Source organism: Petaurus breviceps, unplaced genomic scaffold (assembly GCF_028583685.1).
Source record: "Petaurus breviceps papuanus isolate PSGF00001 unplaced genomic scaffold, PetGlider_PUasm1.0 151, whole genome shotgun sequence".
In the NCBI taxonomy this organism is placed as follows: domain Eukaryota; kingdom Metazoa; phylum Chordata; class Mammalia; order Diprotodontia; family Petauridae; genus Petaurus; species Petaurus breviceps.
In genome coordinates, this window is record NW_027185712.1 from 27437372 (window position 1) to 27453550 (window position 16179).

The following is a 16179-nucleotide window of genomic DNA, read 5'->3' on the forward strand; positions in this document are numbered from 1 at the left end:
GATTGACCGAGTGCCTGCTCAGAATGAAGTTTCCATAGTTAAAGTCTCCAAGGTAAAGAAGTGGGTATAGGACACCTCGATGACACTTTTATTTCATAAGGCCGTCCAGATCGGTGGGTGTTAATGTGCCTGCAGAGCGTAGCTTTTACTCACTTCTTTCAGGCGTAGTCAAGGACACCCTCGCCCCGGCTGGGAAAGGAGGGGTCCTAATAGGGCCGCGTCGCTCTCTAGGGCGGTGCCCGGTGCAGCGTTTCCCCCACGGTACCTGGGGCGGCGACTACCACGGGCTCGGGGTGTCGCTCGCTCGCCTCGCGGGGACATCGGTGTCCGGATGGACTCGCCCGGCCCCGGCGGGAAGTGGCTCCGCAGGCTCCGGCCGGGCAGGCGGCGGCGGCGGCCGCGGCGGCAACAGCAGCAGCGGCGGCGGCGGGAGGACCAGGCGGCGGCGGCTGGTCCCTGAGGCGGGCGAGCCCGGCTTCCTGCGGCACCATGATGCCCGGGGAGACTCACTCCAAGGCTGCGGGGACGGCAGCAGATGCCTCGGGGTGTCAGGGCTGCTCCGCGCTCCAACAGGTACGGGCCCCCGTCCTAAGAGGGAGGGCCGGGGTCCTTCCCCCCTCCCATTCCAATCCCCTGTCATCCCTGGGACCCGCCCCCTGCGGGGCTGGGGTCTGAGGGCTGGCGGAGCCCCTGCTCCTTCCGTCCCATCCAATCCCCCTTTGTCAACCCCGTTACCCCTCTGAGCTCGGCTCTGCGCCCCCGCCCCTTTTCCCCGAGCATTTTGGAAATGCGATCCTCTGTTTTAGGAGCCACGTGTTCTCGGGGGGGGGGGGGATTTGGGGGTGGCGAGGGTCGCGGGGCGCGTGGGCGAGGTTTGCTGGCAGACCCGCCCCGGGGACCTGATGGGCTCCTACTTTACCTAGAGTGATGGCCGGGGACTGCCCGCTGGGGACGGCTCCTTTCTAGAATCCAGGGTGGGCTCCAGCGTCCAGGTCGGGGCTCGCCTTTTCTCTGGTGGATGGCTTCTGGAGGCTCTTCTGCGCTGCGCAGGTCCTTCTATTAAGAGGAAGGAAGGATTGCACCCTGCATGCCCCCAACCCAGTGTTTGTTTAAAGCTCCCTCCTACCAGAGGCACTCCCCCAGGGAGGTGTGGTCACCCCTTGAGTTGATGGACCAAACTTCAGAAAAGGCAATTAATTCTCTGACTAACAGACTCCTCTGCTGTGATGAGGTGAAGTTAAAGAGGCCGTCACCGTAAAGGTTGCCTTGGATAGTGTCAGACAGCAACCAGTTCTGAAGTGCCTACTATGCGCCGTACACCGTTCGTACTGCTGGGGATACAAAGACAAAGAAATCTTTCCCATCCCTTCATTTAGGAGCTTAATTTCTTTTTTCTTTAAATGCTAAAAATTATGTTAGTCCTTGAACCATCTTTAAAGATTGTTTTGATTGGCTCATCCATGCAACAGATCTTAGATTTGAGCTGGAGGGAATCTTAGGGACTGTCAAATTCAACTTCATTTTGCAGATGCCCAGAATGGTGAAGTAGATGATAGAGGCTGCATTTGAACCCAAGACCTCTTATTCCAAATCCAGGGCCCTTTCCACCATTCCATGCTATCAGCTCAGGTTCTTCATCAGTCAGATATCATCTGTTGTAGTTGATCTTTATCATCTCTTCTAACTTTAAATCATATTCAAGTAAATACTACTTGCAATGGACTAGAGAGATACAAGACAACTGGAAAATTCTCTATGACCATAGGCATGACACTTAATCTGAGATTCCCAATGACACATTGGCAGTGGACTAGTAGGAAGATGGTGGTGCCTCAGCAGCAGGGAAATTTGAAAGGGAGTTTTGGGGGGAAAGATGAAAGATGACTAAGAGACATCTAATTCGATATAGCAAAGTCAGTCAATAATCCTTTATTAAGCACCAGTCTTGTGCCAGGCACTGTGTTAAGCCCTAGGAACACAAAGAAAGGTGGATGGCAGCCCTTGAAGTTAAGGAGCTCAGTCTAATGAGAAAGAGAGTATGCAAGCAACTACGTACAAACAAGCTCTATAAAGGTTAAATTGGAAATAATCAACAGAATTATTTATTATCACTAGATTTAGAGAGTATTGGGAATGGCTTCTAATAGAAAGTGGGATTTTTATTGGTGTTTGAATAAAACTAACAAGTAGAGATGAATTGAGAGAGAGTTCTTGGCATAGAGGAAAGCCAGAGAAAATGCCGAGAGACAGAAATGGAGTGCCTTGTTCAAGAAACAGCAAGGGGACCACTTTATACTGGACCAAAGAACATTAAGAGTGTTGGATGTAAGAGGACTGGAAAAATTAGGGGAGAGTAAGGTTATGAAGGACTTTGGAAACCTAAGAGAAGATTTTCAACTTGATTTTTTAGATGAGGAGCTAAACTTTACTGACAGTAGGGATTAGAGGCAGTACCATGATTCTTGTGCTTTAGAAAGATCACTTTGACTACTGAGTGAAGAGAGACTGGAGTGGACTGGGGCTAGACCTGAGGGAAAGACCAGCCAGTAGGCTGTTGTAGTAGTCTAGCCATAAGGTTGCAGGGTGGGGGCAATTCTCTGTAGAAGTGAGGAAGAGATGTCATCTACCTATAGAAAGGTTTGTTTAGGCAAGGAAAAGGGCCTTCTTTTCTTTTGACACGAGTGGAGGACAATGTTAATGTGAGGTGAGAAGTAGGGAAGAGGGGACACTCATGCTTTCCCCCCTTTTCTCCCTCTCTTCCTTTTTCCATCCCTCGCTACCTCTTTCCCTGTTTTGTATGTGAAGTATGAGGAGGTTTCTGGCTGACAAGATAGAGAGTCTTGGGAGATTTGAGGAGAGAAGAGAAAGTTTGGAACAACTACCAAGGAGGGGAATAATAGCAAATATATAGGGAGGGCCCAGTTGAGATTAAGAAACAAATTGTAGTAGTCTCAGTCTATATGATTTCCCTGAGCTCCATTCAGAAGCAGAATGTGAAAATTTAAATATAATTATGTTAACTTAAATTTATATGAGCCTTTTATATATTTTATGATGACCCTGTTATTTATTAAAACAAATAGAAGCAATTTCAGCATGATGTATTTTTATGTGTTATTATTTGTATTTTACAACTCAGAAGACTGAGTCTGAGAGCTTTAAGTGACTTGCCCAGATGGGTGAAAAGATAGATGTCAGGAAGTAACTAATGAATATTGAATTAATTAATCAAAAGTATTTTGGAAGAGAGAAAGGTCACTTCTAGCTGGGATAGTGAAGAGTGGCTTGTGAGAGGAGGATAGAATTTGAGTTGAACTTTGAAAGGATGGATGGATTTTAGATAGGATTAGAAAGACAGTTCTGCATTGTAGGGAGAAGGGAAGAATTTTGTGAACAAAGAAATGTACTTCAAGGAGTGTTCAGGTTGACAGTTCAAAATTTGGCTAAAGTTGTGGGGTGTTTTAGAAAATATGTGCGCTTAAAACATCTAAATTGAGTTCTGTGGAGTGACTTTTTTTTGCAAGGGGGAGGGCTAGGCAATTGGGGTTAAGTGACTTGCCCAAGGTCACAGGGGGCTAGTAAGTATCCTCCTGACTCCAGGGGCAGTGCTCTCTTCACTGTGCTACCTAGTGGCCCCAAGGAGCTCCTATTCTTGCATGAAAAGCCTAAGGGTTAGTAACCTGTATCTTTGTCACAATGCTAATAAAAGAGATACTTAGATGTGTTTGAGCTGTATATAGTTTGAGAAGGGTACTGTCTCTAGTGAAATTGATTTAAAAAACTGAGGTAATTAAATCCTAGTATATCAATTTATTAGCAAGGCATGAAGTTGCATAACAAATCAGATCCAAGGTCCCTCAGTAGGTACTAGCACACCATTTTGCAGGTAACAAAGCTTGCTTATAGTCAATAATGAGAAACCAATCAGCTTACGCAATCTTGAGTAACATGGGTATTCTCTCTTTCTGATTGACCAGAGTCTTGTAGTTATTTCAAGAATATCTTGGTACATTCTGTTACATATCACAAGCTGTGTGAAACATCTTGTAATCATCACCTATTGCCCTCATTTCCCAGGAATTTACATCTTAATTTCCCCATAATCATGTAATTTGTAGCAAAAAAAGACCTACCTCACAAAATAGATTCTATTCACATGATGGAGTCGATTTGGTTCTTTCAGTTCCCTCTTTGATCCTTGAAGAACTTGTTCTCCATCAACCATTTATCCAATGCAAATTGTATAAGCAGAATCAGTATTTTGAACCATCAAATTATTAGGAATTAATTTTGAATAGGCTTTAGTACAACAACTAAGACAATGTCTAGCTGAAAGACAATTATGTAGCTTAGGATACAAGCTATACCTCATTTTATTGTGCTTTGTGCTTTATTGCACTTTGCAGATACTGTATTTTTTTTTTTTTAACAAATTGAAGATTTGTGGCAACCGTGCATCAAACAAGTCTATTGGTGCCATTTTTCCAGCAGCATGTGCTCAGGTGTCTCTGTATCACATTTTGGTAATTCTTGGAATATTTCAGATTTTTTCATTATTATCACATCTGTTACGGTAATCAGTGATCTTTTATGTTTCTGTTGTTACTTTTTGGGCAGTACCACAAACTGCACCCATGTAAGAAATCAAACTTAACAGATAAATGTGGTGTGTGTTTTGACTGCTCCATCAGCCAGCCAGTCATTCCCCATCTTTCTCCCTATCCTCAGGCCTCTGATTTCCCTGAGACAACAGTTTTGAAATTAGGCCAGTCAAAAACCTTTACAATGCCTTCTAACTGTTAAAGTGAAAGGAAGAGTCAGCCAGTGTAGCAAACTTCATTGTTCTCTTATTTCAAGAAGTTGACACAGCCACCCCAACCTGATCAGTCAGCAGTCATCAACATTGAGGAAAGACCTTCCACCAGCAACAAGATTACAATTTGCTGAAAGCTCAGATAGTTGGCATTTTTAGCAATAAAGTATTTTTTCATTAATGTATATGCTTTGTTTTTTAGACAACATTATTGCACTCTTAAACTACAGAGTAGTGTAAATATAAGTTTTATATGCATTGGAGAACCACATAATTCCTGTGACTCACTTTATTGTCCTGTTTGCTTTGTTGCAGTGGTCTGGAACCAAACCTGAAATATCTCCAAGGTATGCCTGTAGTAAGGGCCTATTTGATTATGGTTGTCAATATTCCTCCTCCTTGTACTTCAATTTGGTGGGAGTTGATGGACTCACTTGTGGTCAGAGATTCATAACTGCCTGTTCTAAGGCAGTGATTCCAGTATATGAAATTATGTACCAGAGAAACATAAAATCATGACCATGTTCTTTTATAGAATTAAAAAATATATAGTATTTTATTTTTTCCTCAGTTACATGTCAAGAAAAATTAACATTCATTTTTTTTTTCCTTTTTTGGAGGGCAATTCAGGTTAAGTGACTTGCCCAAGGTCACATGACTAGCATTTGTGTTAAGTGTCTGAGGCTAGATTTGAACTCTCCTCCTGACTTCAGGGCTGGTGCTCTATTCACTGCCTCACCTAGCCTCCCCCTAGCATTCATTTTTACAAGATTTTCAGTTTCAAATTTTTCTTTCTTCTTCCCTCCTCTCCCCTCTTCTGAAAATGTAGACAGTTTAGTATAGTTTATAGTTGTGCTATGACATAAAAATATTTCCATGTTAGTCACAGTTGCGATAGAAGAAACAGATTAAAGGGGAAAACAAAAAACATGAGAAAGAATAAAGTGGAAAAAATATGCTTTGATCTGCATTCAGTCTATCAGTTCCTTATCTGGATATGGATAGTAATTTCCTTTGTGAGTCCTTTGTACTTGTCTTCAATTTTTGTGTTACTGAGAAGAGCAGAGTCATTCATAGTCATGACACGGTGTTACTGATAAGTGTACAATGTTTTCCTGGTTCTGCTCATTTCACTCTGCATCACTTTGCTTTTATTTGGATTTCTGATGTGTTCATCCTTACTTTTTTTCTCTTTAGGTGCTTATGATCCCAAGTTCCTAAATTTCCAGTGTAATGTTTCTCCATCATTCTTATAGAATCATTGAAAACTGATAATGGTGTAGATAAATAAGTAATCGCATGTATCCCAAACCAGACTGGGGAAAGAACAGTACAAATTCTTTCATTATGAACAAAAAACAGACCTAGGAATCCCTAATGCCCATGTAGAATTTGAAAGGGATTTGGAATTTTCTTTAATATTTTCACCGCTGGAACCATTATAAGTAAGATTTGCAAAACTAAAATTTGGCATTCAGTCCAATTTATCAATGCTATTGTAAAGATATCCATTTTCCTGTAGTTGACAGTTTGTTTTTTAATTAGGGAAAGAGAAACACTAGGTAATAGTATACATTGTACTCATGTGGAATGATATGAAACAGGTTTTACCTGGGCACAGGTTCCCAAATCTTTTTCTCCAGTCCCAATTGCAGTTAGTGTAGTCAGCAACACCTGGAATGGGCCTTCCCAGGTGGGTTGTGTTTGGCTGGTCTGCTGAAAGTTCTTGATGCAGACTGTGTTGGTAGAAATTTGAATATAGTCCAGACTGTGGTAATAGTATTGTCCCAAATCTTGGGGTTGTGATTACTCTGTGGGGAATAAAACCAGAATTCTGTGATGGAAACAGGAGTACAGTATAAGGAACAGGGATTGTGAGCATGTCAGAGATGTGATGGTTGTTGGCTCTCAGGTCCCTGGGAAATAAAGGGAGTAAACACCTGGTGTTATATACTTTGCCAAAGGGTAAGATCATCCAGAGTGCAAAGGATTATTGTTATGCCAGGCTCAGGGAACAGCCTGCTTTGCTGAACCTTAGCTCTGAGAGACAGGGTGTCTCTAAAATATTTTGACAACTGTTACTTCTGTGGTGGAAGCCACTTAATGAAAAGTTCAAAGGCCCAGTCTGTATTACAGTTCCTGCTTCTTGAAGTTCCTTCAGTCTATTTTGTGATTCTGTAATGGGAATGCAAATTTAAAGATCTTCCCTGCCCTTAGGCCCTTTGATAGGCTTAAGAGACTGAGAATCTTCCGTGATTTGAAAATATACTCTGCCTCCCAATAGGCTGAATGTGGTCACATGGAGCCTGTGGCAGGAGGCTTGGTTTTCAGGAATGCCCACACCTTGATGCTGTGTGATTGGGCAGTGGGTCAAGAGGGTGGTTACATTCTCTGACCCAGGAGAAGGCTGTATAATCCCTGATGTGAGGCTTTGCTTTGGGTCTCACTTTGAGAAGTGTTCTGTGATTTGATCAGATGAGACTCTGGGAAGCCATTGTTGAGAGCCCCCTGGCTTTGAAAAACCCAGATGTTGATTTGGTATGGATGTAATGGTTGGACAGTTTGGAAACCTGTCTACTTGATCTGTTTCTCTGTCTTGTATTCTGTCTGTATACTCTGAAGTTCAGGGTGCTGACCTTTTTCCCCTGAACTAGGTAAATGATATATATATTTTACTGATTAAAGTAAGCTTGTTAACCAATTTTGAGTTGCTTTCCTATAGCAAAGCAGATTTAAGAACCTGTGTTGGCAACCACCCTGGGGACGCTGGGGTGCTGTGTCTCTAAAATATTTTGACAACTGTTATTTCTGTGGTGAAAGCCACATAGTGAACAGTTCAAAGGCCCAGTCTGTATTACAGTTCCTGCTTCATGAAGTTCCTTCAGTCTATTTTGTGATTCCTGTGTATGAGAAGCTACTGATGTATCTCTTCCCAACAGTGATGTATAGCTTTTATGGAAGGCTGACTAAACAGTATTTCAGAAGGAGAAAGGTCTAATTCCCTTCTTCTCCTATCTCCTAACTGATCTTTCTGCCTCAGGTCTCTTCTGTCTCCTATCCATCTTCCACACAATTGCCAAAATTGGTAATTCCTAAAGCACAGGTCTAACCATATCTCTTCTCTGCTCAAAAAAAAAAAATTATTGATCGCTTTAGGATGAAATATAAAATCTTTTGACATATAAAACTATTTTACAATTTAGCTATATCTTAATTTCTAGACTTACTTACATTACTTTCTTCTCATGTCCCATGTTCCAGCTAAAGTGATTTACTTGTTCCCAGTACATGACAGACCATATTTACCACCTCAGTGTCTTTGCAAAGGCTGTCCCTCATTCTCACCTCTGTCTCTTGAAATCAAATCCGTAGCATTCATGGCTCAGCTTCTGTCACTTCCTAAATGAAGCCTTTCCTGATCACTCTTGATTGTTACCGCTACTGTCTTCATTACTTTTTTTTTAAAAGGATCTTTTTTTCTTCTAGCATCATTATAGTTTTCCTACTATTCCTTTTTCCCTCTCGGAGATCAAATAGTAGTATTCATGTAACAGATTTTTTTTTTAATACAAAAGAGGAGGAAAAAATCAGTATAATTGACCCAATACATTGTAAAAGTCTGAAAATATGTGCCATGTGTAACAATTGCAGACTTCCCATCCATGCTCAGGGATGATGTGGGAGTGTCATCTCATATCTCTTCTTTTGAATCATACTTTTTTTTTTTAATGCTTGTTTTTATAATTTTGAAACATTCACTTTTGATTTCTTTTCTGTGATACTTTCTATTTGCATCATTGTAGTCAGTGTCTATATTGCTTTCTTGGCTCTGCTTACCCACTTTGTATTAGTTCATGAAAGAATTTTACATGTCTCTATGTATTTATCATGTTGATACTTTCTTTCAGCATAGTGATGTTCCATTAAATTCTTTTACGAAAATCTGTTTAGCCATTCCACAAATGATGGACAACTGATTTATTTCCAGTTTTTTAGCTGTCACAAAAAGTGCTGTTATAAGTAATTTGGTATATATAGGGACTTTCTTATCAGTGGCCTTCTTTGGGTATGAGTCCGTTAACACAATCTCTGGGTTAAAGGAAATGGGCATTTTAGTCACTTTATTTGTAAAATTGCAAATTATGTACTTGTCCTGAATTCACATCTTCACCAGCAATACACTAGTGACCCCTCCAATACTGACTTCTCATATTTTGCTATTTTTGCCATTTGCAGGGGTGTGAGGTAAAACCTCAGGGTTGTTTTGTTTTTCATTTTTCATGTTATTAGTGATTGGGAGCATTCTTTCACATGGTTGTCAATAGTTTGCGATTCATTTGAGAATTGTCTGTTTGTATCCTTTAACTACCTATCTGTTATTGGGAAATGGCTTTTCCCATTATTCTCCCTCCCCCTCCTCCTCTCTATCATTCTTCCTTACCCTCAGTTGTCAGCTGTCTTGAATACCAAATCCTTTATAAGAGAAAATTGATAACAAAAGGTTTTCATTCAGCTGCTTGTATTTTCTACTTATCTGTGGATATTTTGCTCCCCACTCCTCACCCCCATGCACACAGAGACAGTTTCTATTTCTGCCTATATATCCCCTTGGACAACCACTGTATCTTGGAAATAGCTAAGTTATATTATTGTTACAATTTTCCTGGCACTAGTTTTAGTTCTAAATTGTACTGTACATGCAGTAGGTTTATTCAGAAAGTGAAATATTACAAAATGGATTTCGTGAAAAAGTTGATTCATGATGCTGGCTTTATATAATACTTTCAGTCTCATAACATTAAGGATATAATTTAAATGTTACTTGTGCCTAGAATTCTGTTAAAATCAAACATTAAGCAAAACTTGGAGAAAATTGTGATTCTGTGGCTTATTAGCAAGTGTTTTCTTATTGTGTAATTAATTCAACAAATGTTTATTGACTTCATGCTATGTACAAGGTCTTATTGGGGATACAGAGGAAATCAAGACCATCCTTGCCCTCTTGGAACTTAAGTCTAGTAAGGAAGTGTAAATGCACAGAAAATTGTGTTGTAGAAAGACTGTAGACATAATGGATAGTGTTAGACTGAATTAAGATGCTAGTGCTCTAATTCTGTCCAAGAAACTTACTAGTTATGTAACTATAGACAATTCATTTTTACTGTAACCAATTAGTTTCCTTATTTGTAAAATGGAGTAAATTTTTTTTATGTTACCTGCACAGTTCTAATATTATTGTTAAAGAAAGCACTTTGCAAACAAAGCATTATATAAATGTAAGTTGTTGCTGTATGAGAGTACAATAAAAAAGTACAACATACCTTGTTAAGAGAATTGAGAATTGTAATGAGATAAGTTTTATAGAGCATATAATCTTGGATCCATATCTTGAAGGATGGTAGGAATTGGACAGAGTTTGGGGGTAGAGATGGTCATTATAGGTGGATGAACAAAGTGATGGAGGTGGGAAAGTATAAGGGATAGCAAGATACCCAGTTTGACTAGGGCACTGAGCCAAGTGGAGGATAAGATAGCCAAGGCTGTGTGTGTGTGTGTGTGTGTGTGTGTGTGCATGTGTGTGTCTTCTTTGAAATAAAAGTCGAAGTCATGAGTGTAGAATAAAAGAGGGCTTAATATTGGGTAACATCATCACTTGGAAGAAGGAGGCAAAGAAGGAGGCAAATGAGTAAGTTTTATTTTATTTTTCTCAGTTGCATGTAAAAAAATTTTTTAACATTAGCTTTTTTTTTTGAGTTCCAAATTCTCTCCTACCCTCCTTCCCCTTCTCACTCCTTGAGAAAGCAAGCAATTTGATAAAGATTATATGTGTTCAGACATGTAAAATGTATTTCCATATAAGCTATGTTACAAAAGAAAATGGAGCCAAGAAAAATGAAGTAAAAAATATGCTTCAATCTGCATTCAATGTTTGTCAGGTCTCTTTCTCTAGAGGTGGATAGCATTTTTCATCATAAATCTTGGAATTGTCATAAGTCATTTTGTTGCTGAGAGTACCCAAGTAATTCATAGTTGACCATCGTACAATATTGCTGATGCTGTGTATAGGGTTTTGCTTCTTCTCTCTTCACTTTGCATCAATAAATGTAAGTTTTTCCAGGTTTTTCTGAAAGCATCCTGCTTGTCATTTCTGATAGCACAATAGTATTCCTTCACAATCATTTATCACAACTTGTTCAGTCATTCACCAATTAATGGGCATCCTCTCAATTTCCATTTCTTAGCCAACACAAAACAAACTGCTATAAATATTTTTGTGCATATATATCCTTTTATTTTTTCTTTTATCTCTTGCTAGGTAAAAAGGCATGACCACTTTTGTAGCCTTTTGGGAATAGTTCTAAATTACTCTCGAAAATGGTTCGTTCAGGTTACAATTTCACTAACAATGCATTATTAGTGTCCTAATTTTTCCATGTGTTCTCCAACATTTATCATTTTTCTTATCTGTCCTATTAACCAATCTGATAGGTGTGAGGTTGAAACTGAGTTTTAATTTATATTTCTCAAATCAGTACTGATTTAGAGCATTTTAAAATTATTAATATAGATAGCTTTGATTTCTTCTTCTGCCTGTTCATATCCTTTGACCATCTTAAAATTGAGGAATGACCTATTTTCTTATAAATTTGACTCATTTACATATTTGAGAAATGAAGCTTTTATCAAAGAAACTTGTAATTCCCCCTCCACCCCCACTGTCCTACTTTCCTAATCTTGGTAGCATTGATTTTGTTCAGTCAAAATTAGCTATTTTGCAACTTACAATATTCTCTATCTCTTGTTTGGTCATAAATTCTTCCCTTATCCATAGATCTGACAGGTAAACCATTCCTTGCTCCCCTAATTTGTTTATATTACCCTCTATGTCTAAGACACTGAGCCAAGTGGACAAGATAACCAAGGCTATCTTGTAAGGGTGTGTGAGAGAGAGTGTATGTGGGGGGGGGGGGAGGAGGGATGGTAATGTGCCCATTTTGACCTTGTCTTGGTATGTGGTATGAGATACTGGTCTGTACATAGTTTCTACCAAGCTGCTTTCCTGTTTTCTTAGCAATTTTTGTCAAATAATGAGTTTTTGTCCTCAAAGCTTAGATCTTTGGGGCTATTGGACACTGGATTACTATAGTCATTTACTACTGTGTCTGGTGTTCCTAATCTCTTCCACTGATCTATCACACTTTTCCTTAGCCAGTACCAGATTTTTTCTTTTTTTCTTTAATTTCTTTTTTAGTTTTCAATGTTCATTTCCACAAGATTTTGAGTTACAAATTTTCTCCCCGTCTTTCCCCTACCTCCCCACCCCAAGATAGAAAGCATACTGACTGAATACCCCTTCCCCCAATCTGCTCTCTCTTATATCTTCTCCCATCCCCCCTCTAACTTTCTAGTAGAGCAAGATACCCCAGTGCCTGTATATCTTATTTCCCAGTTGCATGTAAGAAACAATTTCTTTTTTTTACATTTGTTTTTAAAACTTTGATTTACAAATTCTTTCCCTTCTTCCCCCCTGACCCATCCCCACTGGAAAAATAAGCAATTTAATATAGGTTGCACATGTGTAGTTATGCAAAACATTTCCATAGTAGTTATATTGTGAAGGACTAACTATATTTCCATCTATCCTATCCCATCCCCCATTTATTCTATTTTCTATTTTAACCCTGTCCCTTTTGAAAAGTGTGTGCTTCTAACTACCCTGTCTGCCCTCCGTTCTATCATCCCCCCTCTTATCCCCTTCCCCTCTACTTTCCTGTAGGGTAAGATACCCAATTGAGTGTGTATGTTATTCCCTCCTTAAGCCAAATTCAATGAGAGTAAGGTTGAGGTTGACCCATTCCTTTCACCTTCCTCCTCTTCCCTTCCGTTGTAACAGTTTTCTCTTGCCTCTTTTATGAGATAATTTACCCTATTCTATCTCTCCCTGTCTCCTCTCATTATATTCCTCTCACCTCTTAATTTTATTTTTTAGATAACATCCCTTCCTATTCAACTGATCCATAGTTAAACTTTGAAGTTCCTTATGATTTCTTTTTCCTGTTTATCTTCTCATGTTTCTCTTGCTTCTTGTATTTGAAAGTCTAATTTTCTGTTCAGCTCTGGTTTTTTCATCAAGAATGCTTGAAAGTCCTCTGTTTCATTGAATGACCATATTTTCCCCTGAAACATCTTGGTTTTAATTCTAGCTCCCTTGACCTCTGGAATATATTCCAAGCCCTTTGATCTCTTAGTGTTGAACCTGCTAGAGCTTGTGTTATCCTGATTGTGTTTCCACAATATTCAGATTGTTTCTTCCTGACAGCTTGTAATACTTTCTCCTTGACCTGGGAACTCTGGGATTTGGCTATGATATTCCTAGGAATTTTATTTTGGGAATCTTTTTCAGGAGGCAATTGGTGAATTCTTTCCATTTCTATTTTGCCCTCTGGTTCTAGAATATCAGGGCAATTTTCCTTGAGAATTTCTTGAAGGATGATTTCTAGGTTATTTTTTTGATCATGGCTTTCAGGTAGTCCAATAATTTTTTAATTCTCTCTCCTGGATCCATTTTCCAGGTCAGTGGTTTTTCCAGTGAGATATTTCACATTGCTTTCTATTTTTTTTCATTTGTTTGGATCTGTTTTATAGTGTCTTGATTTCTCATAAAGTCAGTAGCTTCTACTTGCTCCAGTCTAATTTTGAAGGAATTATCCTCTTCAGTGACTTTTTGAAATTCCTTTTCCATCTGTCAAATTCGACTTTTTAAGGCATTCTTCTTCTCATTGGCTTTTTGGGCCTCTTTTGCCATTTGAGTTAGTCGATTTTTTAAGGTATTTTCTTCAGTATTTTTTTTTTTTTTTGGTTCTCCTTCTTTAGCAGGCTATTGACTTGTTTTTCATGAATTTTCTTGCATCATTCTCATTTCTCTTTCCAATTTTTCCTCCACTTCTCTTATTCTCAAATTTTCAAAATCCTTCTTGAGCTCCTCCATGGTCTGTAAGCAATTCACATTTTTCTTAGAAGCTTTTGATGCAGGAGTTTTGACTTCATTGACTTATTCTGGTTCCCTGTTTTGATTCTTTTTGTCCCCCAAAAAGGATTCTATGGTCTGTTTGTGTTTCCTCTGCTTGCTCATCTTGCCAGCCAATTACTTGACTTTTGAGTTCTTTGCCTCAGTAGAACTGTGCTTTCAGAGTGGAAAATGCTATGTCCCAAATTACTGGAATTTTTGCAAATGTTGTCAGAGGTCTGAGGAGGGTGCCCTCTCTACAGCCCCCACAAGCCCTGGCATACTGGCCATATACCCCAGGACCACTACCCAAGACTGAAACCCAGATCCAGGCAGGTCAAAGCAAGAGAAATTACCCTCTGATTGGTCACTTGGTCCTGCTATGATCTGCAGGCCAGGAGCTCCAGAGGCAGCCATACCCCCACTGCTTCTCCCCCTGGGGGCAGGGGACAGACAGAGCTCTTCTGTCACCCAGTTCCAGTAGAGTTTCCCACTGACCTTTTACTTTCTCTTTGGTTATGGGTTGAGAAGTCTGGAAACCGCCATTGCTGCTGGTGAATCACTCTCATGACGTCTGCTCTGGCTGGTCTGGGCTGTTGGTTGGGGCTGCCCCGGCTCTGGGACCCCACGGTTCATGCGTGATTGTGGTGGTTTCCCAGCTCAGTGTAATAGATCTTTCCTATTGTCCTACCGGGCTGCCTTTAGCGGGAGAATTGTTTCTCTCTGTCACTTTGTGGGTTCTGTAGCTCTAAAATTTGTTTATAGTCATATTTTACAGGTATTTAAGGTGGTTGGAGGGGCAGTTCCTGCCAGGTTCCTTCCTCTACTCTGCCATCTTGACTCCGCCCTCACCAGATTTTTTTTGGGGGGGGGGTGACTAGCACTCTGTAATACAGTTTGAGATCTGGTACAACTGTACCACCTTCCTTTACATGTGTTTCATTGATTTCCTTGATATTCTTGACCTTTTGCTCTTCCTAAGTCTAGAAAATAACTTTTGGGTAGTTTGGTATGAATGGCCTGAGTTACATAAATTAATTCAGGTAGAATTGTCATTTTTATTATTGATTCTGCCATTAATATTTTTCTTATTTGTGTGAAAAGTGCATGGAATTGTGATTTTATGTTAATTGATATGATATGTATAATAAATATACTAATAGATTAAATTTCAGAATTTCCTTTTCTGGCTTGTGAGGCAGAAGTTCACAATGCAGCTTGAAATCATCAATCAAACTTTGATAGAGCTCACAATCACTGCCTATGTACTTGAAGTGAAGCAAATCAAAGATTGTAGAACCTGTTCTCATCACAGAACTCTAGTCCTGTGACCTACCAAGCAATGACCCCCAAAGACTTGAACAATGCTGTTCTCATAGAACTTCAGGACACCTGAACCTTAGTATTGTGGGAATTGTGAGCTGGTCTTGGGGAAACCACTCTTGCCCTGGGAAAGATTATCTGTAATTCACCTTCCCTCATCTCTTCCCATTATGATTTATGTATATAATCTCTATCTTCACTTCAGCAAGGTGGAATTGTGATCAGGAGAGTGTCCCTAATTTGTAAATCTGTTCCTCATAATAAAACATTAATTAAATGGCTGCCTAATTACTGCACTCCTGTTTCTAGGCCTGTTTGTGCAGCATTAACAAGTTAGAGACTGGCTCAGTCAAAATTATGTTAACAAGTGTTTCATAATTTATTCATATAATTCCTGGGTTTGTCTTGGCAGGTAGACTTCCAAGCATTTAATGTAGTGTCTGCAGGACTTTGTTGGTAACATACAGAAATGCTGATGATTTATTTGGGTTTATTTTATGTCCTGTAATTTTGCTGAAGTTGTTAATTGTTTCTATTAGTTTCTTAGCTGATTCTGTAGGATTCTCCAAGAATAGCATCATGTCTTCTGCAAAGAGTGAGAGATTTGTTTCCTCATTGCTTATTCAGATTCCTTCTATTTTTTTTCTTATTGCTGTAGTTTGCATTTCTAGTACAATATTGAATAATAAGAGTGATAATAGGTATCCTTTCTTCACCTCTGATCTCATTAGGAAGGTTCTTAGTTTATCCCCATTACAGATGATGCTTGCTTGTGGTTTTGGATAGATGCTACATTATCATTTTAAGGAAAGCTCAGTTTATTCACTGTGCAGTCTATTGTTTTTAATAGGAATGGGTATTGAATTTTGTCAAAAGCTTTTTTCTGCATCTATTTAGATAATCATGATTTTTGTTGTTTTTGTTATTATTATGGTCATTTATGCTGATGGTTTTCCAAATATTGGCCCTGTCCTTCATTCCTAGTATAAATCCCCCCTGGTCATGGTCCCCAGGATTTTTGATAGCTGAGGTTTCA

The 16179-nt window shown here is 39.5% G+C and overlaps 1 protein-coding gene across 2 annotated transcripts in view; it reads left to right on the plus strand.

Annotated features, from left to right (window-relative positions):
• Positions 1 to 316: 316 nt before the first annotated feature.
• ICE1 (interactor of little elongation complex ELL subunit 1) overlaps positions 317 to 16179 on the plus strand; it is an 88023-nt gene continuing 72160 nt past the window's right edge. Inside the window, exon 1 of one of the 2 annotated variants that reach the window (XR_011166194.1) lies at positions 317 to 573. Coding sequence is in view for 1 of the 2 variants with exons in the window: in XM_069076867.1 (XP_068932968.1) it covers positions 490 to 573 (84 nt within the window). In the remaining variant the exon portion in view is untranslated. The remainder of the gene's footprint in view (positions 574 to 16179) is intronic. The other variant, XM_069076867.1, reaches the window with a different exon arrangement.